Source organism: Phaseolus vulgaris, chromosome 4 (assembly GCF_051622355.1).
Source record: "Phaseolus vulgaris cultivar YP4 chromosome 4, ASM5162235v1, whole genome shotgun sequence".
NCBI lineage: Eukaryota > Viridiplantae > Streptophyta > Magnoliopsida > Fabales > Fabaceae > Phaseolus > Phaseolus vulgaris.
The window spans coordinates 33,867,269-33,895,103 of NC_143501.1; the positions used below are offsets into that span (position 1 = coordinate 33,867,269).

Sequence of the window (27,835 nt, forward strand, 5' to 3'; positions counted from 1 at the left end):
CACCGAACGACTCCTCAGACTGGTGGGGTACCTGCAGATGACACTCCAACGCTCAAGTTAGTGGGGTATCGTATTCGGCTGTCAGAATATTGTTGATAATGACGTACCTTTTTCCTTGGAATGCGTGATATTTATATTACCTTGATGGGCCCTTGCTGTTGGGCCGGATTAGGGGGTTGCTTAGCGATTAGGGTTGGATTAGGTCGTTCCCTAACCATGGGTTAGCCTTTACTAATCGGGTCAACTTTTGACTTGAGCATCTTATGTCGGTCGGCCACATATGCCATGTGGTCGACCTCGTAGCTTAAGGTGGGGTCTAATTGCGTAGGTTGACCGAGTCAACATCCCCGGTCAGTCATCCCTGTACAGAAATATTTATATGATTTTTTTTAATCAGAACTAAAGCCATATATACATTAATTTAACCTCTGTATTTAATTAGATCATCACAAAATAGTCTATTTTTTAATTGGAGAGAGATGAAAGTCATAAATGAGAAGGAGAGAAGAAAAAAAAGAATGAGAGAGACATTCCAGTGTGCATCACATAATCATTAATGCTAATATTATTGGTGAAAACTTAACAAAAAACTTAAATTCTTTTTTTTAAATTCCTTAAAATAAAATTGATTTTTTTTAAAATTATTATATTGAATTGAATATTAATCTGAAAAATAAGGACAAAAAGTAATTAAACTAAATTTTTCTCATATTCTAGACGGTTTATAAAACTTTCTCTTTTGTTCTTTTTTCTTCAGTCTCTTCGTCTACTGCACTCTTCGACTTCTCCTCCCTCTCAGTCTCCTTCCTCTTTCTCATTGTTGCTCTCAGTCTCGTTCTCGTTCTCGGTCTCGTTCTCAGTCTCGTTCAATTGGTACGTCTCATTGTCTCGTTCCTCGCTCAAATCAAGGTAAGTCTTTCTCGTTCTCTAATATGCTCTTTATCTCGTGCATGCGACTAACATGGTGACGATGCCAAACGCAGTTACTTGAATCTGATCTTCAGTATCACATGCTTCAAGCTGTTCTTAATCAGGTAGGGTTTTTTGTTTTTATTTTGATTTTTTTATTTATTTTCGTTTTCATTTTCGCTTCGTTTTTATTTGATTTTTGATCGACGTTGATCGTAGTGACTCTCACATTTGAACCCTTGGATTAATGTTTTTTTCGTTGCTGTTTCGTTTTTAATGATTGATTTTTGTTTGTTTTTCGTATTGAACGGCTGATAATTTTGTTTTGAGCTATTCTGTCGTTGATTTGGTACAAAATATGTTGATTCTGATGTTGGTTAATACATCTAAATACACTAAGTTAATACATGCTTAGTTCTACATAGGGTGTGTTGTGTTTCTTTTCACTCTCTCTAACATAAATAAATACCTCATGCTAATAAATGTCATGAAAAAACAAGGATAGATATACAACCAAGATACTAACAGTAATTACAACAAAACAGTGCTTTATAGAAAATCTCGATTTCCTAGAGTACGAAGGCAAGCATAATTTGATCTTTTAAGAGAGCTCAAAACCATCTCTCAGAGGTTGCTGCTTGGAAAACAAGAAGAAGGCAATTCTTGAAGCTGAGATGAAAAAAAATAGAGGTAATACTTGATTTACCTGTTCAGTATTTAGTTTAATGTGATGCCTTTCTTATATATAATACTTGATCTATCATTTTTTCGATCTTATAATGTCATACTTGATATATCATTTTTTTGATCTTATAATGTCATACTTGATCTATTCTGTTTTGTCCTTTTATTGTCTGAGCTGAGCCAGTTTTTTTTTTGTCAGTCCATTGGTTTAAACATGATTTTGATTGTGGTGATTGAAGGAATGGTGTGGGGATGGGGGAATAAGTAGAAAAGTGTGGAGTGAATAATATAATAGTTGGGTCGGTGCAAAGGATAAAATTCACTTCATGTGTTGGAAAATAATTATAATGTTTCAGTGTCTTTTAGGAAGCAAAACTCTTTGTTTCCTTTTCTCCATTCAGTGTGCAGTCACTGTACCATGTGACCCTTCCTACAATACCACAACAACACCCACAAAGCTAGTCATAGCTAGATCCCACTTTTGGTGCACAATCACCTTGCTCTGTTTGGCTCCTTTTGGTTAAGGCTGCAACCAAAATGTCCCTTCTCTATTCTCTAATTTTCTCAGTTCATTCTTCACAACAAAATCTAATACTTGTAAACTATCTACATATTTTAGATAAATGATTACTTGCTCCACTGTCTTCTAAATTATAACATGAGACTTTTCAATGGTTGGGCTTTTTGCTAAATGATATTGCTAAGCTATCAAGACATAGGATTATTAATAATGTGCAATGTTTATGTTAAGCAAAAGAGAATGAAAGGGATATAAAATATGACCAAGATGAACATATTTAAATTAAAGGGCTGACACACATTTACTCAACATTATTTAGCACAATGACATGAAGCTGTCTTCTATTATTCTTGTTGAAAATCAATAGAAAATTGATTAGGAGATGAAAAAGAAGATACAATTTTACGTTTACAAGGGTTTCTATTACTCTGGTCACGAGGGCTCCTTAAATTTTTTGTCATAGAAAGATTAACAAAGATTTTATTATAAGAATTAAAGAACTAGAGAGATTGATTGAAATGAAACAAGGAACCTGTACCTGCTTTGCTTAACTGTATACTATTCAACAACAAAAATTAACAATCTTAATACATGATTGATAAAATTAACAGAAAAGATAATGGTCTACATTATAAATAGATAACTACATCCATCATTTTTAATTGGTCAAGGTAGAATATGTCCAGGTTGATGTATGTAGTGAGTAGTCAATCTCATTGTCTTATAGAATACTTGTTAGCCTATTATGTGTTATTGGGCAACACATATCCTATCCTCCACTGGTCTTTTCTTTTCAGTATAAACAGAAACCGGGGAGGACCAGCTTTATTAAACTAGTCATTCCCATTCTGAATTATATATAAGTGAAGCTCTAATACTACATCAAAATCAAGAGTGAATTAGGTTTAAATCAATTCTAAAAGTTAGTATGAGTTAATAATCAATCCCTTTGATCTAGTTTCTGTAAAACGAACATAAATCATCCTTGATTATATCTTCTATTTACTCTAGTATTAATATTTATTCATATCTTTGTATGTGATTGGGATACAAGATTTCTTTATCACCATCTCCCACCGTGTATAAAAATAATTTTCCAGATATCAATTTATTTAGAATATAAACTTCTCTCTACCACATTGGTTAGTTATTTATATATGTTTATTCAAATATGTAATATGTTACTATATGTGTCTAGTAGACAATGTACTAATTTCTTAATTTTATACTTAATTAGCAGGGTCTACTAGTAAAAGAAAAAGAGACCCTACCAAATGTCTCAAGACTTATGGTTTGAAATATGAAGAGCATTTACCCGTTAAATTTAGTGCTCTTGGCCAACCTGTTGGTACTTATTGAGCACATTGAGTAATTATCTGGGGACATTAGCTAGGAATGCACACCTAGCTCCTATGACTTTCACTACTTGGAAAAGACTAGAAGATCATGCTGAAAACATTCTTAGTACTTCACTAACCTTTTATCTTCAACTATATGTAATACTTAAATTATAAAATTTATAATTGATGAGATGTAGTCCAATGTTGTTAAACTCGAGGATCGGAAAAAAATAAATAAATTTGTTACTCGACTTGTAAGAGTAAGAATAACAGTTATTGGTTTAACCAAAATAATATTCAAATTACACACAACTAAAAGTAGGTTGATAATTCATAAAAATGCATTAAACAACTAATAAACTATCCTATGTAATCCTTCCTATTATCTAACCTTCAGTGCTTCCTTCATTATAAAACAAGGTAGAAAACAGAGAGGAACAAAGAAGAACAATGGGTAGTGAGAGTGAACAACAACGAGCGACAGCAGTGGCGAGTGCAAGCATTAGAGAGCGGAGAACGACGACAAGTGTGAGAACAAACAGTGTTGCGAACGTGAATGGTGGCAAGTGTGGTGGCGAGCGATGGTTGTGGGTTTGTTTCGGGAGTTGGTTTTTTGGGGTTCTTTCTGACTTGATTACTAACCCTAGCAGAAAAGGGGACAAGTAGGAGGATTTAGACGGTCCAACAATCCTCTGATTCACCGAGCAACACGCCTACTCGCTCCTATCTGCTATCGCTCTTATTTTTCGTTCGAGTCGCCTCGCCTTTTCCTCCAAACTCATTGAATCGTATGAGTTAAACTTGCGATCTTAACAACATTGCTCTACATCACTGACCTCCATTGCTAGTGTTATCCAATCACCCACATGCTATTTAGACTAACTTATGCTAAGCTATAAATCATTTTATCACTAAACTTTTGATACCTATCATGCATACCGTAGCCCTAGATGCAACAACTTGTGAATAAGTGTGTCTTGCAGTCTCCTTTTGTAGTCTCTACATAAATGACCTCCATTGCCAATGTTAACCAATCATGCAAAAGCTATGTAAGTTAACTTAGGCTAAACTTAAAATTGTCACAACCCTCTTGCGAGCTCTAAGAGCCTTCAGGAGATTGGTGCCTCTTAGGTTAACTATAAGAAGGGGTAACTCTTATTAAAGTATTAGTCATATATATTAATAACTAGAATGAAGTTAAAGTACAAAGTTGGTTCAACATATTAAACTAAAATAATATGGAGAAAATGCATTCCAAACACTAATAATTGATAATTAGAAACACAATTAATTCATTGACACATTAACTTGTTAGATGAATTTAGTTTGAAAATCTCTTTTGATTAATTTCCATATATTATACATTTAAATTTTGGTATGGTATTTATCGATTTCCTACTCTTTTTTTACTCATTCTATCCCCATTCATCGTGTACACTAAATGACTTTTGTCTTTGAAATGAGGAAAAAGGGAAAAAAGCAGTTCATTTAGTTCCCATTACTGACCTTGAAGAATATGCGTATGAGGCAAAACAGGAGAGAACTATTTATGCATGTCAACACCATTAATTTCATGTAATTCTTATGATAACAATTAGGAATGCTATGATCTTTAGATCAATGTTGGAGCATTGTATATACTTGATCCTGCCTGTTGACCAGAACGCTGGAGCTTTGCCTCGTCAAACTTGTATCGACTTCTGCGCCGCGTCAACCTCCGTCTTTCACCGTGATTCACCTCAAGAACCTGCAAAAGAACAGAACGGCGCCGCTGCGGCCGATCACGCTCCGACGCCCAAGTCAGCGACTGAACCACCAATTACTAAGAGTAAAACTTAAGAACTCTGAAGGAACCGTGCAATGTTCTCTCCCAGTATACTCAAGACTCGCAAGCGTAAAGAAGACAATCTGAACGTGCATACCTCAGAAGTTCGTTGGAAACTCTTATATACCTGGATACTTTCTCTCTCCTGGCAGTTACACATCTAGACACGTGGCTCGCATCCAGTTGTACACGTGCCATCATCTGGAGCATCCTTGACTTGGGCGCTACTTCCGACTCTTCTTTGGCTAAGTTACTTATTCATGATACTACTCAGTGCATAGTCGCCTTGGAGCGTGATCTCTTCTGGATGGCGAGTTCGGGTGCCTTCGTACGCACCTTCCCTGTGGTCTCGCCGGCCGCCTTCATGATCTGCACCACCTGTTTCACCGTATATGCTCAAGTAAGCTGTCCCCTGACCTCATCCTCTGGCCAGCTGGGAAATGTCTATCTGCCTTCACCTTTGGCGATGTCCTTGTTTCGGCGATCTCTAATCACTTGGTCGCCTGGGTTTACATCTGGCGACTTCATCTTTAACCCGGTGACCGCCGGTTCTGGTGTGCTGGAGATCGGAGCACGCCAACTTAATAACTGGCGACTACACGAGCCCCCCGACTTCCTTCCCTTCTGCCAGCCAGGAGTCCTATCAACACGCCTATACAATAGCTTGATGCCACGTCATTATTTCCGACTACCAGGGCGGTACACAAGTCCCCCAGTCTTAAGCGAAGACTTGTCCAGCGAAAAGACTAAAGGAGTCACGTCAATACCGATCTACGTGGCGCTGACGCAGAATTCCAAACGTTTGTACTTTCTGCTTTCCTGACGCTCCACCAAACACTCCTCCAATCGCTCGACACGTGGCTTCATCAACGGTTACCCTTAATTGTCGTTTGCGCTTCCAAAACCCATTCGAAAAACCCTTAAACCCATTTCACTTCTACTGTTCCATCACTTCTTTGCTTTCTCAAACGCTTCAAGCTTCTTCTGCAAAAACTCACGACGCTCTGCAACCTCCTGAATCCTCAACTTCCTTCATCGTTCTTCCGATCATAAAAAGGTACTCCCTTTACTTCTTCTGCTGATTTTTCCTGCATTTTAACCGATTCGCATCATCCATTAACTATCTGGTGCATACGCTGTGGGCTGTTTCTTCTATTTCTCCTTTCTCGTAACTTAGGGCTTCGTCTTCGTTACAACGAACCTTCGTTCGTTCGTTTTTCACCCTTTTTTCACGATCGAGTCAGCCTCTGCGGACCCTGATCACCTTTCCTTTTCTTTTTCCTTTGCAGTTTCCGCGATGGCTCGAACAAAGACCACCGCGAATCCTCCTCCCTCGTCACAAAACCCTTCGTCTCAAGCTCACAACGCACCACGAGCACCTGGTGCTTCTTCTTCCCAGGCTGAGAGGCCTGCAACCTCCCACCCTAACCTGGCTCAGGCTACTCCCCTAGTCGCCGGAGGAGCCTCCATTCCTTCCCCAGACTTCAAAAAGCTATACCCCTGGGCCAGCTCGGCACTGCTGAAAGAAACGTCCTCGATAAACTCCGAAACGGCGGTACTCCGACTAAGGAAAGGGGATCAGTCGGATCTTTCCTTTCACAAGGAGCATGACAACAAGGTGACCGTGCTGCCTTGCCACCCTGAGGAGCCGATTTGTGCTGACGACAAAGTGAGCGGTGGCGAGTCGTTCTGCTTCCTCTACACAACGTTATTCAAGAAGGTGAAGCTCCGACTTCCCTTCACCCGTTTCGAGCGAGAGCTGCTAACCGAGCTCGATATCGCCCCCGCCCAGCTTCATCCCAACAGCTGGGCGTTCGTAAGGGCGTTCCAGATCATGTGCGACCATCTGGGGCTGCCAGCGTCAGTGGACGTTTTTCTTTTTCTTTTTAAAGCCAAACACCCGGGAGATCGCTTGTGGGTGAGTCTGAACGGAATTGCTGGGAGGTCGATCCTCTTTATCTTCCAGCAATCCTACAAGGATTGGAAGGGCAAATTTGTCCAAGTACGCCAAAACGACCAGGATGCCTCGATGCTCGACGGGTTTCCCTTGTACTGGGTAAACAAGGGAAACAAAGACGCCAAGGGAAGCTTCAGGATGCCAAGAAGTCCTGACAGCATGGGTGCTTTGGACAAGGATTTGTGCCTCTTCTGGAAGAGCGTGGCAGGCGCCAATATCACCTTCCTCACCACTGCGCTTATCTCCTTCGAGTTCTTCGAAGATCAACTCGAAGTTCGCATAGGTTAGAGCTCACATCAGTGTCTAAGTCATTACACTTGACGTTACTTCTGCTAATTGTTTCTGGGCGTCTTGTCTGTTGTGCACAAGACTTTGGTTTTATTTTCTGCACCACTTATCTGCTTTTGTTGCATACTGACTTATGTGTTTATCCTTCTCTCTGAGCTAACCCATGTATCTTTGTATTATGCAGATCGTATGTTGGGCAAGGGAAAACTGGCTGAACTGAGGGCGCTCGCCCGAGCCCATGGGTTGGCGTCGGGTTCCCAGACCGTGCCAAATTCAGTGGTGGAGATCGCTGCTGCCCAGGGCAGATCGCCCCCTAAAGGCCCAACTCCTTCAGAGGCCCAGCCCGCCCAACAGCGCAAAAAGCTCTTCCTCAGGAAGCCAAAGAGGAAAACCCCTCAGGTGGTCCAAGAGGATGACGAAGAAGATGATGAGGCGACTGAAGATGGCCTTATCACCAAGAGGAAGAGGGTGGCGCCTTCTTCACCACCTTCCACACCAGCTCCACCTCCCACACTGCTTCCTGCTCCAGCTCCCACCTCGCCAGTCCAAGCAGTTCCTCTGGCATCTGCACCTCCTGTGGTTGAGGCCGCCGAGCCCAACTTCATGGAGAACTCCCCGAGCGCCTCCACGCCCTATGTATCAGCTGGAGGGGGCCCTCCTTCAAACGCCTCAACCGCAGATGCTGCACCAGGCGGGGATGAAGGTGCTCACAACTCGCCTATCATCATCACCGAATCCCCGACGTTGCCACCACGCCAAGAAGCACCCATTCAACAACCAACTCAAGAAGGTGGCGGTGAGAACCAACAACAAGCTCCCCTGGTGCCCCCACGAGCAAACCTCTCACTTGAGGTAAAAAGGGTGTGGGAACCCTTCTCAGCAAAACTCAAGATGATGGCGGAGGACTTCCCCTCCATCATTTCCAAAGCTGTGGAGAGTTCCAACAAGAAGCTCCAGGATGACATCTCCGTGCTCCAAGAGGAGAATCGCCTAATCAGGATCGAGGCGGAGAAGTTATCCTGCAATCTCATGCTCGCGGAGCTCGAGCACTCCTGAGTGGAGGATGCCATGAGCACCGAGCTTCGGGAGGCACGCAAGGAGGCCACCGATTTATGCCATAAGGTGCAGCTCTTAGCTCAAGAGAAGATCGAGCTGGAGAGCAAGCTGGTCCCTTATCGCGTCAAAGTGGCTGACCTGGAGGCGTTGATCAAAGCGGATGCCACCAAGGTAAAAACCCTCGAGAAGAGGTCAGCCGATCGGGAGGTCTTCTTGGGGAAGGTCGAAAAGGAGAGAGACGACACCATGGCCAAACTCGCCGAGGCCAAAGAGGAGCATGGGAAGATCACCACACAGCTGGCCCAAGCGCAGGCGGAATCCAAGAAGGTTACTGAAGACCTTCTTCAAGCTCGGGAAACAATCGAAGAACTCAAGAAACAAGCTGAAGAGCTGAAGCAGCAGAACAAAGAAACAGATTGAAGAACTTGAGCTGAGCTCCGCCCAGATTCTCGCTGTTGGATTCGAGGCTGCCCGAGAACAATTCGCCTGTCTGTACCCTGACTTAGATCTTTCCATGGTGTCGCTGAACAACGAGGTGGTGGACGGGAAGGTTGTCCCTTCTGAAGACTAGCTGCTCGCTGCTTCCTTCACCACTTACTCATCTGCCTCTCTCTTACCCAATTTGCTTGTAACAAATTTTCCCTTTTCTGCTCATGTATCTTGAACTGATTATACTTTATTATAAAGTCTTTGTGCTTCTTCTTGCAACTTCTCTGTCTGCTTTATCTTTCCTCACTTCAACGAAATTAACTTAGTAACTTTGTAAGCGCAATCGTATACTATCCGCCTCGAACCATCAGTTTTCGAACAATAACACTCTAACAACTTGTAACCACAGGGTACTGAACCTTAGCGCGAAATCGCTCTTCAAATAACGAACCTCAACCCAACTAATGGCTCAAGACACAGCTCATCTGACCTGCCTTATCAAAACGGGTCTTGACTTTCTCGCTATTGCTTGAATTTCTCCTGGTCGCCAAAGACTCTTGGCGATATCAACTTCCTCCTGCCTTCACAACTTGGCCATTGTTTCTTTATCTGGGGGTAGAGGCGCCTTTCGGATCCTTCTCTACCTCCCTGAGCTTTAGAACAAAAGACCGGGTGGCTAGGCGTTCTCTTCGAACCTACCTTAGCCACCCTCCAAACTTCTTCCACCCTTTACACCATACCTGAACTCGTTCGAGACGAGAAGGATTTTATCTTGCCTGAACTCGCTCATCGGCGAGAAGGTCTTTATCTCGGGCCTCTACATTGCCCCAGGGGTTACATCTTCTCTCCCCCAGAAACACTGAGGACTTTTTGCTGGTGCCTCTACATTGCCCCAGAGGCTACATCTTCTCTCCTCTGGGAGCACTGAGAACTTTTTACTCTTCCTCGCCTGCACTCGCTCGACGGCGAGGAGGTCTTTATCTCGCCTCAGGACGCGCGAGGGCGTTGAGGTCTTTTATCTGGTGCCTCCGATCGCCGAAAGACGATGAGGACTTTAACTTTTAACTGAGGTCGCCAATCGCCGAAAGACGATGGGGACTTAGAAACTTTTTAGAAAGCATGCACCATAACTTTAACTCGCCTTAAATCACATATAAGTGATAGGGTCTTTCTTCAAAACTTTCGGAAAACAACAAGCATGCAATCTAAAACAACTTTAAGCTTCGAAAACTCTTCTTTATTGGGCGGCCTCATTAAAAACCCTCCTTAGGGAAAAAAGAGTGCCCCCTCCAAACTGTTTTAACAGAAACATTGTAAAGCTCTTCGTGTTTGTTTTTACTTACAAAGTTCTTAACTGTAATATAACTTGAGGTGCGTGGCGTTCCAAGTGCGAGGAATCGCCCCTCCTTCCAATGTCTCTAGGCGGTAGGCGCCGTTCCCGAGTGCTTCGGTTATTCTGAACGGTCCCGTCCACTTAGGCGACAGCTTATTCTCCATCTCGTACTGGTGGGCCTTCCTCATCACCAGGTCGCCCTCTCTGAACTGTCTTGGCATCACCTTCGAGTTATATCTTCGTTCAATCCTTCTCTTCACCGCCTCAGCTTTCAATCTCGCCTCCTCCCTGACCTCATCCAGCAAATCCAGATTCAGCCTTCTTTCCTCATTCGAGTCTTCCGCTACAAAATTCTGGAATCTCGGCAAGCTCTCTTGGATTTCTACTGGAATCATTGCGTCGAATCCATAGACCTGGCTGAACGGGGTCTCATGGGTTCCTGACTGCTCGGTGGTGTGGTAAGCTCAGACTATACGGGGTACCTCCTCAGCCCAGCTTCCTTTGGCTTTCTCTAGCCTTCTCTTCAAACCTCTTAGCAACACCCGATTGGCTGACTCTACTTGGCCATTCGTCTGAGGGTGCTCGACGGATGCAAATACTTGTTGAATTCCCACCCCTTCGCACAGCTTCTTCAACAGGTGACTTGCAAACTGAGTCCCGTTGTCCGACACCAGGCGCTTGGGCACACCAAACCGGCACACAATGTTCTTCCACACGAAACCCTCGATCTTGTGTGCGGTGATCTGGGCCACTGGTTCTGCTTCGATCCACTTGGTGAAATATTCAATCGCCACCACCAAGTACTTCATCTGCCTGATCGCCAGCGAGAATGGTCCTAGGATGTCGATTCCCCATGTATGAAACGGCCAAGGGTTGTAAATCGACTTCAACTCCTCGGGAGGCGCCTTGTGCCAATCGGCGTGCTGCTGGCATTGTTTGCAGCACTGCGCATACTTCTTGCAATCTTCTCTCATTGTTGGCCAGTAGTAACCTGCACGGAGAGTCCTTGCGGCCAGAGCTCGACTCCCGACGTGGCTTCCGCATATCCCTTCATGGAGCTCTGCCATAATTCTCGTACATTTCTCGCCATGCACACATTCCAGGAGTGGGTGAGTGAACCCAAACCTATACAACTCGCCATCAATCATTGTGAACTTGCTAGAGTTCTTCTTTATCTTCCTAGCCTCCGTCGGATCCAGCGGGAGAAGGCCATCCGCCAGACACTGTTTGTACTGCGTCACCCAGGTGTCTGGCTCATGGGTCGCGCAGACCTGCGTCATGTTCACCCACTCCTCCCGACATGCTCTTATTCTCGGCGATCTCAAGGTTTCTTGAGTCAAAGACCTGTGACTCCTTGCCGCTTTCTCCGTCGATTTGCGTATCTGAAGAACCAGGTGATCTGCCACAAATGCTCTAGTCTTCAGAGTTTCTTGAATCACCGTCCTCTGCCTACCCCCTTTGCCTGAACTAGCGAGCTTGGCTAGCAAGTCAGCTCGGGCATTCTGCTCCCTGGGCACATGCACCACTTCAAAGGAGACAAAGGAACTCTTCAATTCCTGTACAAACTCCAGGTAAGCCGCCATCTGTGGATCTTTAGCCTGGAACTCGCCTGTTACTTGTCCCGTGACTAACAGCGAGTCACTCTTAGCCATCAGCACCCTGGCTCCCATCTCCTTAGCCAGCAAGATACCGGCGATCAGCGCCTCATATTCTGCTTGATTGTTGCTGGCCTTGAAGGCAAACCTCAAAGATTGTTCGATCAGCACGCCGTTGGGTCCCTCCAAGATGACTCCAGCACCGCTACCTTGCTGGTTCGACGATCCGTCCACCGAAAGCACCCAACGGAAATCAGCCCCTTCAACTCGTGCCGCTTTAGACGAGAGCTCGACCACGAAGTCTGCGAAGATTTGTCCCTTGATCGGACCTCGGGGCTCATACTTAATATCGAACTCCGACAGCTCCACTGCCCACTTCACCATCCTTCCCGCAACATCGGGCTTCTTCAAGACCTTCTGGATGGGCAGGTCGGTCATCACCAGTATCGTGAAGCTATGGAAATAGTGGCGTAACCTCCTTGCCGAAAAGACTACTGCCAGTGCAGCCTTCTCCAGGGCCTGATATCTCGTTTCGGGGTCCTGCAGCACTTTACTAACCAAATAAATGGGCTTTTGAGCCTGATCTTGGTCCTGGGCGAGCACCGCACTCACCGCCCTCTCAGTTACAGCAAAATACAACCTGAGAGGGGTTCCCATCAGTGGTTTGCACAAAACCGGCGGGCTCGCCAGATACTCCTTAAGCTTGACGAAGGCTTCCTCACACTCCTTCGTCCAGGCAAATTTGTTATTCCGCCTTAAACACTGGAAATATGGATGGCCCTTCTCTCCGCTAGCCGACACGAAGCGAGACAGGTCGGCCATCCGACCTGTAAGCTGCTGTACTTCCTTCACGGTGGCCGGGCTCCTCATCGCCAAGATGGCGGCGCACTTGTCGGGGTTGGCCTCTATTCCTCTTTCAGTTAAGAGGAAGCCCAAGAACTTCCCAGCCTCCACGCCAAAGATGCACTTCTCGGGATTCAGCTTCAACCTAAACTTGGCGATCGTAGTGAACAATTCCTCCAAGTCCGCAACGTGCTTGCTTTTCTCTGGCGAGGTCACGACCATGTCATCCACGTACGCTTGCACATTTCTTCCCAGCATTGGTGCAAGTACTCGATCAATCAACCTCTGGTACGTGGCCCCTGCGTTCTTCAGCCCAAAAGGCATCACCTTGTAGCAGTAGCACGACCTCTCGGTCATGAAGGCAGTCTTTTCTTCATCCATGGGATGCATCTTGATCTGGTTATACCCCGAGAAAGCATCCAGGAAACTCAGCAACTTACACCCTGCAGCACTGTCCACCAGGGCGTCTATGCTTGGCAAAGGATACGAATCCTTTGGGCAAGCCTTGTTCAGATCAGTGAAATCGACGCACATGCGCCACTTCCCATTGCTCTTCTTCACCAGTACGACATTGGCCAGCCAATCAGGGTACTGCACCTCCCGGATATGGCCTGCAGCGAGGAGTTTTGTGTTTCGTCTCTAATCGCCTGCCTCCTCTCCTCGTTGAACTTCCTTCTCCTCTGGCGTACCGGTCTGACCTGATTGTCCATCGCCAAATGATGGCACAAGAAGTCGGGATCGATCCCGGGCATGTCCGAAGCGGACCATGCAAACGCATCCAGATGCCGTTCTATCACCTTGGCGATCTGGTCCTGGAGCTCAACCTCCAGAGATCTTCCCAGCTTGAAGATCTTTCCTCTGATCTCTCTTTCGAGCCACTGCTCGACGGGTTTTGGCCTGGTTTCTCTGGCGATCACCGCCCTGGCGATTCCCAGCTCCCTCGCTTCCTCAGGGCGATTCCTTGCCTCTTCTTCCTCTAAACTGGCGTTCCCCTCCCCCTGCTCAGCATCCACCATCACCACGTCACTTCCGGCGGTCTCTTCTATTACCGTCGATCTGGGCTTCACACCAGGAGGCGGGGTGGTTGTCACGTAACTCACCGACCTCTTGTTCTTCAGGCTATTCTCATAGCACTTCTTCGCTTCTTTCTGGTCGGACTTGATGGTGATCACCACCCCCTCCATAGACGGCAGCTTCACCTTCATGTGTCGGGTCGACGGTATAGCGCCTATTCTGTTGAGCGTGGGCCTTCCCAGCAGAATGTTGTATGCTGAAGGAGCGTTCACGACAAGGTACTTGATTTTCTCTGTTCTCGAACCCGCCTCATCTATAAACGTAGTCCTCAACTCAATGTACCCCCTGACCTCCACCTGGTTACCAGCGAAACCATACAAACACCCTCCATAGGGCCTCAGCTAGTCAAGGGGTAGCTCCAACGGCATGAAAGTCGGCCAAAACATCACGTCTGCCGAGCTTCCTTGGTCCACCAGAACCCTGTGGACCTTCCTTCCTGCTGTGATCAGCGAGATGACTATGGGATCGTTGTCATGAGGCACAACGTCCCGAAGATCTTGCTTTGTGAACGTAATGTCCACATCCGGCGAGTGGTCTTCAAACATATCCACCGTCATCACAGACCTCGCATACTTCTTTCTCTGTGACGCGGTGCACCCACCACCCGAGAAACCTCCTGCAATGGTGTGGATTTCCCCGTGGGTAGGCATCTCGTGCTGCTGAGCCTCACCACCTGCTGGTTGGGAGCTCGACGCGCCCCCCGTCCTTCTGTCCAGCAAGTAGTCGTTTAGGAACCCGCTCTTGACCAGATCGTCGAGCTGGTATCCTAAAGCCAAGCACGAATCCACGGTGTGGCCAAAGCCCTGGTGAAACTCACACCAGGCGTCTGGCTTTGGTCCCAGCACATGGCGATCAGGTCCGCCAATCCCATGACAAACTTGTGCTTTGGCGAGCGATTGTACTCCCGGCGTGCTGGTTGAGGGCGCCCTGGGCCCCTGCCCTTGTTCTTCCTTGGGTCATAAGGATGGCGAGTCCTCTGATCCCTCCTGGCCGCCGCTGTCTCCAGCACCCTCTGGGGCTGGATCCTGGTCTGGGCACGTGGCCTAGCGGGAGCCACGCTTCCCCTCTTCTCGGCAACCTCACTCTCATCGGCGATGTGGGCCACCGCAAGTCGCCTGACCTCAGCAAATGTGGCAGGGTGAGCCCTGATCAATGCCTCGCAGAATGGTCCCGGCAGCACGCCCTTCTTAAATGCGTAGACCAGCATCTCTTCATCTTTGGCCGGCGATCGGACCATCTGCGCCCCAAAACGATTCAGGTAGTCCCTGAGGGACTCTCCCTGATACTGCCTTATGTCGAACAAGTCATAAGACACCCTGGGCGGTGCCTTGTTCACGATGTACTGCTCGACGAAGATCTTTGAAAACTGTTGGAAGTTGGTTATGTGGCTGTAGGCAGGTTCACAAACCATTCCAGCGCCGTTCCCTGGAGTGTGCTCACAAACATTTTGCAGTACACGGCGTCTGACCCTCCTGACAGCATCATCTGCGTATGGAACGTGGTGAGATGAACCTCAGGATCCTCCACGCCGGTAAAAACAGCCTTCACAGGTACCACACTCGCAGGGATAGGCGTGTCGGTAATCGCCTGAGCGAAAGGCATAGGAAAAACGCGAGGCGGCGTTGACGGCGCGACCTCTTCAGCGACTGGACGCCCTTGCTGCTCCTGAAGAGCTTGACGCAGTTCTTCAGTCACTCTGCTAAGCTCATCATTCCTGGCCCGAGAGGCGACCAGGTCCTCGTGCATTCTTGCCTGCTCTATACGCGAGGCTTCCACATTCGCCTGCAGCGAACGCATGATTTCAACCATCTGCGCCATAGTCATGGCGCCTTCAGCAGCAACAGGCGCAACTGGACTTGAACGGTTGCTTCTCATTTTTCTCATGAAAACTTGACAAATCACAGAGAGCGGTGAACAACACCTTCTTCAACGATGATCGATTCAGCGATCAATCGGTCAGAACTTCGCGAAACTTCGAAAGAAACCTCAAGGACACAACGAACCTTCACAGAAACCCGCAACTCCACCAAAAACCAATGCTTCTCCCACGAAAAACCAAACGAGCCAAAGAACTCAGATCTCACCGAACGAAACTCGCGCAATCAGCAGAAAACTTCACCTCACCGAACAAAAACCCAAAAGAACGGTGGAAAACGCGAAATTACCGAACGAAACCTAGATGAACAGCGGACAATGGTTGCACCAGCACACAACCACACAGAAACTGCAGAAACCTTCAAGAACTCACGATGTGGATGGGAACAGGTTTTACACGGCCCCACGGTGGGCGCCTGATGATCCTGCCTGTTGACCAGAACGCTGGAGCTTTGCCTCGTCAAACTTGTATCGACTTCTGCGCCGCGTCAACCTCCGTCTTTCACCGTGATTCACCTCAAGAACCTGCAAAAGAACAGAACGGCGCCGCTGCGGCCGATCACGTTCCGACGCCCAAGTCAGCGACTGAACCACTAATTACTAAGAGTAAAACTTAAGAACTCTGAAGGAACTGTGCAATGTTCTCTCCCAATATACTCAAGACTCGCAAGCGTAAAGAAGACAATCTGAACGTGCGTACCTCAGAAGTTCGTTGGAAACTCTTATATACCTGGATACTTTCTCTCTCCTGGCAGTTACACATATGGACACGTGGCTCGCATCCAGCTGTACACGTGCCATCATCTGGAGCATCCTTGACTTGGGCGCTACTTCCGACTCTTCTTTGGCTAAGTTACTTATGCATGATACTACTCAGTGCATAGTCGCCTTGGAGCGTGATCTCTTCTGGATGGCGAGTTCGGGTGCCTTCGTACGCACCTTCCCTGTGGTCTCGCTGGCCGCCTTCATGATCTGCACCACATGTTTCACCGTATATGCTCAAGTAAGCTGTCCCCCGACCTCATCCTCTGGCCAGCTGGGAAATGTCTATCTGCCTTCATCTTCGGCGAAGTCCTTGTTTCGGCGATCTCTAATCACTTGGTCGCCTGGGTTTACATCTGGCGACTTCATCTTTAACCCGGTGACTGCCGGTTCTGGTGTGCTGGAGATCGGAGCACGCCAACTTAATAACTGGCGACTACACGAGCCCCCCGACTTCCTTCCCTTCTGCCAGCCAGGCGTCCTATCAACACGCCTATACAATAGCTTGATGCCACGTCATCATTTCCGACTACCAGGGCGGTACAATACTGAATTTGGTCCTTTTCTTACTTATTGGCAACTTGCATTCTCTAATTATCTCAACCCGTGACTGCATATGATTCTTGTTATATTCATTCATTTTTATTCAAAACATGAGGATGAAATTGTTTTTCATTTAGAAGATTCAACTAAAAAACTCAACCCTAAAGGATATATTTTTCCAAGTCTTTGGAAAAGAACGACATGGCTATGTATACACATATAAAAAAAGGGTTGTACCTTCTGACTTATGAGGATCTAAAACTCAAGTTGCAATACAAAAATTAATTGATAAAGTTCAAAGAAATGCTTAGTTGAACTTCAAAGGATAAAAGAAAGAATGCAAGAGGAAATGGAAACAATGCTAAAAGAGCAAGTGGAAGCCATGGAAATCTAACTTTTAAATCACTTCAACATTGCTTTTACTTGTTTTCCATCCAGGAGTAATGGCTCAATATTTGGGAATCATGGAAGTTGTTTTTGAGGTAGAAATCATGGAAGTTGTTTTTGAGGTATATATATAAATTTTACATTGCTTATTATTGAATTAGATATCACACATTACATTTTTGTTTTTTTAATGTAGAAACAAGGTCAAACCATTCCTACGGTAGAAAACTAACACAAACTAAGAGAAAACTAACACAAACTAAGAGGTGAACACATGTAACACTTTTTATTTATTTTGTTTTTATATTATTTATTAATTAATTTTGTTAATCTTATTTTGAGATATATTGTACCATTTCGAAGACGTTAATGTTGGTGTTGTCACATTTGAAAAAGATCTTAAGACTCTCAAATATCCACCCAATGCCTTTGAACTCTTATTGAAAATCCTAGTTCATGTTTCTACTTTTGCTTTTTTGGTTTATTGGCTAATAATGATCATTATTATAGTAAAAAATTTGAAAAAACTAATAAAAAAATGTTTATTTAGAAAATTTGAAAAGAATAAGTGAAATTCAAGAAATTGATAATTTTAATTATTTAAAGTCATTTATTAATTAACATTTATTTTTTAAAAATAGGTTCATAATAAGGCTGTTAGAATGTATGACTAATGAATTAAGTCTCATGTTAGAATGTATGACTAATGAATTAAGTCTCAGTCTTATTTTTCAATTGTAAGTAATTTAATTTTGATTGAGCCTCTTGTTTATGACATTTTGAATCGGAAAATTTAGCCTTATTTTAGTGAAAACATTTCAGTACAACAAATTTGTAGTGTAATTTATTATAAGATCATAGTCTTCATTCATAAAAATTCTTTGTTTATTTTTGAATCTATATACGTATTTTGTTTCATTATTTTTAATTGTTTGTTAATGAACTCCATCTAACATAGTTAGAGAAACTAGTGATGTTCAAAGGAAACAAATAAAAAAAGATTGGAACGTAAACCAAAAGTTCATTTTGATGAGACTAGTTTTAATATGAATGAATAAATAACGGATTAATTACAATAAAATAGAGAATATTTGCATTTCTTTATTAATTATTTTGATATCATCTGCTGAAATCCCTTTGCTATTTATTTATCCATATTCAAGCTTCAAGCTAGTCCCATCAAAATGAACTTTTGGTTTACGTCCCCTTCTTCCTATTTGTTTCCTTTGAACATCACTAACTGATTTCTCTGCTTAAAATAATGAAAGAAAACAAAGGAAGCATAATACCTATGAATTCTTATGACTGATATGATCTTATAATAAATTACACTAATAACCTTTCATCTACTGAAATGTATAGTTCTCCTTTGAGTTTGATTGCTGTATTGAAATAAGGCTCTTTTTTTCTGATTCAAATGTCATAAATAAGAGGCTCAAATAATATTAAATTATTTAAAATTGGAAAAGGCTTAGACTTATTTCATTAGTCATAAACTCCCACACTCTAATAGCCTTTTTTATGAACCTATTTTTTTATTAAAAAAAAATGTTAATTAATAAATGACTTTAAATAATTAAAATTTATCAATTTCTTAAATCTTCACTTACTTTTTCAAAACTCTCTGAATGAAGACGTATCTGATGCACATCATTCTCATGCACACGTATCTGATGATACCCTGATTTTAAATCAATCTTCGAAAAAATTGTTGACCCATGTAATTCATCCAACAATTCATCCACAATGGGTATAGGGTATTTATCCGAGATAGTTACTTTATTGAGAGCTCTATAATCCACACACATCCGCCATGTTTGATCCTTCTTCTTGACCAAAATGACGGGGCTAGAGAAAGCGCTCATACTGGGCTGAACAACCCCTGCCTGCAACAGCTCCGCTACTTGTCTCTCAATTTCAGAGTTTTGGTGGTGAGGGTATTTATATGGCCGCACATTGACTGGACCACAATTAGGTAACAAAATGATTCTATGCACCTGATCTCTTACTGGAGGTAGTGTTAACTTGTCTGTAAACACTGCAGGAAACCGCTCCAATACTTCCCGCACACTGTTTTGACCCAATTCCATTGCATGCTGCTTCTCTTCCAATTGAGTCCACCACCCTTCACCATTCCAGTCCCGCTCTTGGCCTGTCAAGAAGGAATTGAGACAGCCATGTCGAACCTATCCTTTTCCTTGACCCTGTAATGTTACCAGCTCCCCATTATGCCAAAACTGCATAGATAAATTTTTCCAGTCCATTACCACTTTCCCCAATGTGCTCAACCATGATATACCAAGAACCACATCTAACCCTCCTAATTCCAACACCAGAGCATCTATTACAAAGAGCCTAGACCCCAGAAAAAGCTTAATTCCTTTACACGTGCCTTCGGACATAACCCGATGGCCATCCCCAAGCTTGATTCTCTTAACAGTAGTAGGGCTTACTGGTAGTCCCAAGGCGGAGGTCAATTCAGGTGAAATAAAATTGTGGCTAGCTCCACTATCGACCAACACCTCCACAACCACATCAGCTAATTGTGCCTCCAACTTCATGGTATTATATTCTCCCATCTTTCCCAGAACCCCGATAATTTTGCACTCCGCCTCTGGTTCTTCCTCCTCCTCAGCATCTTCTACCTCCAACGCTACTATTTCTCCGTCTTCATTCACTGTTTCTCCTTCCCCCAATATAAACACACGTAGGGAGCGTTCAGGACATTTGTGCAAGGTTGGGTGATACTTACCACCGCACTTAAAACAAAGCCCCTTTGCTCGCCGTTCCTCCATCTCCTCACTTCGCACTCCCCGCCACCGTTCCGAAGCTCTACCGCGGCGGTCGCCGTCGCTCTTCCGTCCCGTCGAGCTCAGCGATGAAGTTGGGTTCGCGTTCAACCCAAAAGAGCTCCCTGTTTTTGCCGGGTTGGGCCAACTTAAGTTTCCGGGTCTATTCATGTCCTTCTGGGTCGGGTTAAACCCACTACTGAACTTAAGCCCACTTTCTTCTCTTCGGCCCACAAACCTTTTCCCCACAGCTTTTTCACCCTCGGCATCGTCTTCCTTAATCTCCTCCTCAACATCCTTAGCCATCCTCATCATCTGCATCCGATTAGAAGGATTCAGAGTTCTCACCCTTCGTCGGATCGGAGGTTTCAACCCACTCATGAAGTATCCTAAGTATTGCTCCTCCGGCAATCGACCCACCTGCGAGGAAAGCAATTCAAATGCTTCAACAAACTCTTCAACTCTTCCAGTTTGACGGAGCGTGGATAATTCTTCAAACGAGTTTTCCAATCTCCGGCCACCGTAACGTGCGATCAATGCCCTTTTGAGTTTTTCCCATGATAGTTGATCTTCCGTCTCCATCAGTAAATTGAACCAATGGATCGTGGGACCTTCCATGCTCAAACGTGAAAGCTTCACCCGCATATCCTCCGGTGTGTTCTGGACATCGAAATATATTTCCGCACGAGTTATCCAAGCCACTGGATCTTCGCCATCGAACAGTGGAAGCTTCACCTTCTTCCCGGCGAGTCGAGACTCACTCGAAGGCGAATCACCACCCGAGTTTCCACTCGATGCCTCTCCTTCTCTATTTCCCTCCTTCAGTTTGCTTAGTTTCGCAAGAACTAGACTCTGCTGCTGCATCTGTTCGGACTGGAGCTGCATCTGTCGAACCAATGCGTTGAGCGTGGAGGTAACATGTCCCACTTGGGTCTCCAAAGCGTCAATCCGATCACCCATCTTAGGCGTAGGTGGCTTCCTTGGCATCGACGGTCTTCTCCGGGCTGGGTCTTTATCCGGCAGGTCGGACCAATTTAATGGAATGCAGATCAAATAACAGAGACAATCAGCAAGAAAAAGGATATCTCCTTTAGGATTCCTGAATCAGGTAACTAATATCGTGTATCTCAACAGGAAAAATAAGGAAATAACAATCTAACAGTAATTGGTAGCAAGCTACCAATCCAGAGCCACAGGGCCTCTACAATTCACGTTTACAGTGAATCCACTTCTAACAAAATCCTCGATACTCTCTCTCTCCTCTAACCACCTATATATATTACTAATGCTTATACCCCTTATATCCTCCATACATATCAAGCCTGATTCAGGGCCACGTCATTCCTCTTGACCCCTCTCTTATTCTTCCTCTCATACACTCTCCAATTCTTGGGCTTAGGACCATATTCCTGGCCCAGTTGTACCTCAGCATTTCTATTTTCTATCATAAACAGGGTAAGTTTTGTTTATTTTTTAATAGAGATATTACTTTGCCTCTGATAAAGAAGTAATGCGGATGAATGGCACAACAAAATCCTTTAAGCTAATCATGTTGATGAAACTGTGCTGGAGTTGTGACAATAAGGGCTTTTGAGGAGGAATATCGTTATTTTGTAAAGAATCTTGATTTCATAGACATCAATGCTAGTCCTTTCTTCCATTCCATAGCTTTGCCTCAAATGAGTGGTTGAGCCTAAGTTTAGAACTTGTAGTTGCAGTTGTTCTTACCTTCTCAGCACTTTGGATGGTCTTGTTTCCACCTGGGACTTTTACATCTGGTCAGACTTTGTCATTGTAATCTCTATAATATAATTGTTTGTGTATTCCAATTATCTTCAAATTATTGTCTTTTATCTTCAACAAAATCATTATCACTTTTGAAGCAAGCTTCTTATTTGCAGTAACCTTTCTCCCATGATTTATTGGCATGGCTCTCTCTTATGGCCTTACCCTAAACTTTCAGTTAGTATTTTCAATTCAAAGTCAATGCAGTCTTGCAAATTACATAATATCTGTAGAGAGGTTAAATCAATATATGCATATACAAAGTGAGGCTGAAGAAGTAATAGAAACAAAACACCCTCCTTTTAATTGTCCAGAGGAAGGTGAAATACAAATAAACGACTTGCAGGTAATTGGTTCATACTTAGAATATGGAGTATAATGTTTAGAAAAAGTAATGTTGAAGTGAATTGAATAATTTACTTGTTTATGTACTAAGACAGGTACGATACAGGCCTGATGGACCACTTATACTCCATGAATCACATGCACATTTAAAGCAGGACACAAGGTTGGACTTTGTGGCAGGACAGGCAGTGGAAAGTCCAGTCTTATTGGTTCTTTATTTCGTCTTGTGGGGCCAGCAGGAGGAAAAATTATTGTGGATGGCATAAACATTATTCGAGGTCACGTTTTGGTGTTATACATCAGGATCCTACCCTTTTTAATTGAACTGTTAGATACAATTTGGACCCTTTGTCTCAACATTCTGATGAAGATATATGGGAGGCAAAACTAGTAAGAATTAATGGCTTAAACAAGAGGGGGAAGGTGAATTGTTTGTCAAAGATTTTCGCAAAAGTTGATTAGGAATGAAACTTTAGCACAATTCACAGATAAACACAGTTAAAGAAACCAATGAAACAATGATTAAGAAACTGTTTGCAGAATTTCAATCGGTTGAAAATACGTTTTAACCGATTGTTTATGGTAGTAGCAAAAGTAGAATTAAAACAAATAGTTATAAGGAGTGAGAGAGAAAGATTTACACAGCAATTTTATACTGGTTCACTCAACCTTGAGCTACATTCAGTTCTCAGAACAACCACTGGGTTCCACTAGTAATCACTCACATATTTCACCAACACAGCCACAAAAAGGTGCTCTTGAAACCACAAGAACCACTCACCCTCTTTCCACACACACATCTCTAGTCAGAACACCCTTTGACTTTACAAGATTTCACACACACTTACAAGTTTAATAAAGTACAATTACAAGAATCATGAAAGGAATAGAAAACACCTGAGATTACAGAAACCAGGAAACTCCTATGATTAGACCTTGTGCACAACTTAACAACAATCTTGCAAAACTTTTGAAAAACTTCTTTCAAATCAATCTCAATCTCACTTTGTTTGATATAAACTTGTGTATTTTGTTTTGAAAGAAAGGCTATATTTATAGCACAAAAAACTAGTCATTTAAGACAACATTTATTGCCAAAACAACTTTGATTCACATCCAAAACAGATTAACAGGTTTTCAAAAAGTTGTTATGAAATGTTACAATCAATCGGTTGAAAAGTCGTTTTAACCGGTTTAATTGTTGTCAGTTACATAACCAAGTCAAAAACAGTTTTAAAACCTCCAAACAAACCAAGTGACAAACAACCGATTATTTCGATAATTCAACTGATTGTTTTTCTCTTTTATTAAAAACACCTTTTCTTTAACAAAACAGATTGAGCAAGCTTTGTGCAAGAGACTAGGAAAGATCTTAAAAAGATTCTAAACACCCTAGACTAAACCCAAAACAAAGAGCAGCACAACTTCAAGCTTCATCATGAATTTGAAACATCAAAGCTCCCATGTTCAACAAAACTTTGTTTGCATTCTATTTGTTTTTGCTTCACTTAGCAAAAGTGGACTAATTTTGTTGCTTAACATGAAGGTTCTTGGGAATGTCATTTGCGAGAAGTTGTGCAAGAGAAAGAAGAGAGAGCTTAAACTCCTCATGTACACTTCCAAGTGTCTTTATCATAATTATGTTGCAAGCATTTGTAGTACTTTCTAAGTTAGCAATTAGTAATGAACAATGTTAAATTGTTACACAGTTGTTGAAATGGATCAAACGGGAGCATGGGACAAAGGCAGCTATTTTGTTTGGGGCGTGCTATATTGAGAAGTAGTAAGATATTGGTGCTCGATGAAAGCTACAGAGTCAATTGATAATGCAACTGATTTGATTGTGCAGAAAACCATTAGGACTGAATTTGCTGATTGTACAGTAATAACAGTAGCACACAGAATACCAACTGTGATGGATTGCACTATGGTTCTTTCAATCAGTGATGGTACGTTTCATTTACCTATTTACAAGGTAAAGTAAACATTTCAATTTACTTGATTTTCACACTTGAACTTTTATCAGGGAAAGAAAATTAATAATATGCTTGATCATTTGTTTCTTTCCTTCAAAAAAGAAAAAGAACCTTATGATTGCATTTACAGGAAAATTGGTAGAGTATGATGAACCAAATACCTTGATGAAGAGAAAGGGTCATTGTTCAGACAACTTGTCCAAGAACATTGATGCTTTTGTTATATACTAGCAAAAAGTTAACGAAGTTTGCTATGAAGATGTAAGGTTTAATTCAACTTCTGTTACTCGAGGGATCACAATTGTGCAAATTTAGTTCCAAACCTTTGCCAAATATTAAAACTAAAAAAATTAAATTAAAATAGTTAATCTCCAAATAAAAAATATCCAAAAGTTAAAAATAACTTTAAAAACAAAAATTATAGGTACCTCACAGTGTATTTTTAACCATATAATAAAAAAATATAAAAAATATCATATAAATTTGTATATATTTATTATTCTACGTTTTTAGTTATTTTAATATACAATTTTGTTAAACATTTCTGATTTTAGTAAGTTAATTTAATGTCTTTCAATTTACCAACATTCAACTAATTTTTCAGTTAGTTTTGTCAAAGATAATGTATGTAAGTTCCAGATTGTTATAACTTAATTAATAAGAAATAAAATTATCTTCAATCGTAGTAATATTTTACATAAATTAGATTATTTTTAAAAACTATTGATTAGTAAAAAAGAATACATTCTACAGCTAACCCTCCTTAAAACGTTGGTTGGAAGGGACAAATTAAGCTCCTGTTTATTTTACAGTTAAAAATAATTTGTATATTGCACCTTTTATCCAGAAAAATTGTTCTTATATAAACAAGTAATTAAAATTTATAATACTAATATGATTACAGAGTATAATTTTATTTGTTGTTTTTCTTTAGAGAAGAAAATAAAAGGTATTTTTATATATTTTATATAATGATAAATTAAGATATTTAAAAGCCATTACATTTCATAATAATCATTTATCCAGATTTAAATGATCCAAAATGTACTGTTAGTAAAGAATTTGTGACCAAATACCCAAATCTAAGTGTGAAGCATTTCCCGTGCCGTGCACGTGCAGGTGATAACGAAGATTCATTAGAACAAATAACTGAAAGAAACCTCTTTGTGCAGCAGGATAACACTCTCCTTTCACCACTGTGTTCGTCTCTTTCACCAAACCTCTTTCTCTTCTTCTGCGCTTCTGCTTTTTCTTCTTCTTCTTCATTTCTCTTCCAATTTCATCCATGTCTGTGTCCATGTCCATTTCCACACTTTCCTCTTCAACCTTCCCAAACTCTAATCCCTCTCTCACTTTATCTTCCCAAAAGTTCCCTCTCTTCCCCAAACCCCTTCTTCTTCCCTTTCCCCACCCTCTCTCTTTCCCCCTCCGAACACAGACCTTCCTCGCCCCGCTTCTCTGCAAGTCTCCTGAAGCGGAAGCGGAGGCGCCGCCGCCGGAGGACCATTGGCTGCAGAAGCTGCCGGAGAAGTCGAAGCCTCTCTACTCCCACAGCCTACCCTGCATTGAGGCCTGGCTCCGAAGCCTGGGCTTCTGCCAGAGCAAGGACGATAGGGCGCTCTGGCTGGTTCACAAGCCCGATTGGCAGGCCCACCTCTCCCTTGATGTCACTGATCTCTACATAAGGTGCTTGCCTCTCTTTTATGCTTCCTTCTACCTTGCTATTTCAACCAATATTTGATTTCTCTTTTTTCATTGTAAATTAACTTGCTTTTGCATTGTTATGTGCATGGAGCAATATTTCTGTAAATTACAGCCATTAAGTTGGGTAAACTAACACTGCAAAATGCACAAATGATTCAAACTTTATCAATTGCTTTAATTTTTTTATCATTATTAATGGTGACTGCTGTTTTTTATTTTAAATTTTTTGTATGCTAGTTCAATTTTGGCATTTACACTAGTAGATCGAATCATACATGAAATTTGTTTTATTTTTCCTGCTTTTTATTATTTATTATCCGTTTGAAAATAATGTGTCGATGCAGTGAAAAAGAGAGAATCTAGAAACATTATGTATAGTAGTAACGATGGTGAGCAAAAGTAAACTATGACAACCCTTCCTTTCTTTTTGTTCTCAGTATAAGGAATAAATTGAGAAGTTGTCCATTGTATATATAAATATATACATCTGCCAAAGTACTGAAAACAGTTGACAAGCTAAATTATGTTTAACAGCAAAAAAAGTAGTGACGTTAAAATTCCAAATGCTATTCTCAAAGCATGTAAAAGAATTCAGATTCCACTGTTTAAGAGTCACGTTCTTTTCTAAAATGGACATGCCACATGTTCAAGTATTCCTCACAATTTTTAAAGTTTGATCATAGAATGTGTTACATGGTTAAAGATGAGAGGTTTCTTTTTTATTAAAAGGAAGGAGGATTATGCTTTTTGAGGAAGAGAGAGGAGCAACTATGGTAATGAAAGTAGAAAGATGTGGAGGTTGCTCCTTTCCTCTTTTATGTTTCTTCTATCACTGATCCAATGTAATTATCTCAGTTTTGTATGGAGAAACATTCCCTTCCGTGCCTCAAGGGTTGTATTTTTCTAAAAGGGTTAGGAGGGTGTGTCAATCAGAATGCTCGCAAAAAACTGAAAACATGAATGCCTTTTGTTTCCATTGAAGAAAAGTTGAGCTGATACATAATTGGATCTGAGAAGTGTCACTAGTTGAAAAGGAGAAGAAGAAGAAGAATGTTAATGTTACATAAATGTCTATTGAATTTGAGAAAATGTTTATTAGATTCTGCTGATTTTAGTGAAGACATTGAAGATAATGTCTAGACAATATTGAAAGTAAACTTTTTGTCTGCATTTTTGTGACTGGCTTGTTGTCGATATCTAATTTGTCTGTTGGGGACAGAGAGGGGGCAGGTGCTAGAGTTGAACTTCCTTTCATCGATGCTTTATCCTTTACATCCTCTAATTTGTCATATTCATTGTGGATACTATCTACAGATCAAGAAGTTTGATTACAAAGTAAATTGTTGGTATTCTAATAACAAGATGAGTGTGAAATATTTGGTAATTATGGATTGAGTAGTCCCATTGTATTGGTGGTGCATAATGAAGTTTAACTAGAAGGTTAATATCAATGATTAATAATAAATGGTGCAGGTATTTGAAGAGTGGACCAGGGAATCTTGAAAAAGATGTAGAGAGGAGGTTTAGTTATGCTTTAAGCAGAGAAGACATTGAGAATGCTGTGCTTGGAGGACCATAGTCATTTTTCTTTCTATCTGTCAAATATACAAAAATGGCTTGATTCCTTGTTCAAAATAGTAGTCAATTTATATGTTGAATCTTTAACTTTCATGTCAGCATGGCTTTTTTTTAGAGAAAGCACTAAAGAAAATGATACCCATGTTTCCCCTTAACAACATTGTTACTTCTTTTGGTGCTGGCAATACAGTGTAATATGAATATATTTTTTGTTGAAAGATGAGTTAGTATTCCTTCA

The 27,835-nt window shown here is 42.3% G+C and overlaps 2 protein-coding genes across 24 annotated transcripts; one reads left to right on the forward strand and one right to left on the reverse strand.

Annotated features, from left to right (window-relative positions):
• Nucleotides 1–732: 732 nt before the first annotated feature.
• Nucleotides 733–27,835, forward strand: LOC137837556 (tRNA dimethylallyltransferase). 23 transcript variants are annotated; one of them, XR_016520427.1, is made up of 9 exons: nucleotides 733–909; nucleotides 984–1,034; nucleotides 1,455–1,599; nucleotides 7,708–17,542; nucleotides 17,617–17,686; nucleotides 22,435–23,950; nucleotides 24,049–24,288; nucleotides 24,446–24,576; nucleotides 25,435–25,603. XR_016520427.1 is itself a non-coding variant. In XM_090301372.1 (8 exons), the coding sequence occupies exons 7-8, from the start codon at nucleotides 25,601–25,603 to the stop codon at nucleotides 27,596–27,598; spliced, it is 507 nt and encodes a 168-aa protein (XP_090157498.1). In that variant the 5' UTR covers nucleotides 756–909; nucleotides 984–1,034; nucleotides 1,455–1,599; nucleotides 23,886–23,950; nucleotides 24,049–24,288; nucleotides 24,446–24,576; nucleotides 25,435–25,600; the 3' UTR covers nucleotides 27,599–27,835. The 23 variants fall into 23 exon arrangements, 10 of the variants coding, with proteins under 10 accessions (XP_090157492.1, XP_090157494.1, XP_090157495.1 ...); XR_016520432.1 differs by lacking the exon at nucleotides 24,446–24,576; XR_016520426.1 differs by lacking the exon at nucleotides 25,435–25,603 and having other exon boundaries at nucleotides 24,049–24,314; nucleotides 24,446–24,676.
• LOC150028022 (uncharacterized) lies at nucleotides 19,607–22,438 on the reverse strand. The gene has a single exon (XM_090301489.1). It carries the CDS (start codon nucleotides 21,194–21,196, stop codon nucleotides 19,607–19,609), a length of 1,590 nt encoding a protein of 529 aa, XP_090157615.1. The 5' UTR covers nucleotides 21,197–22,438.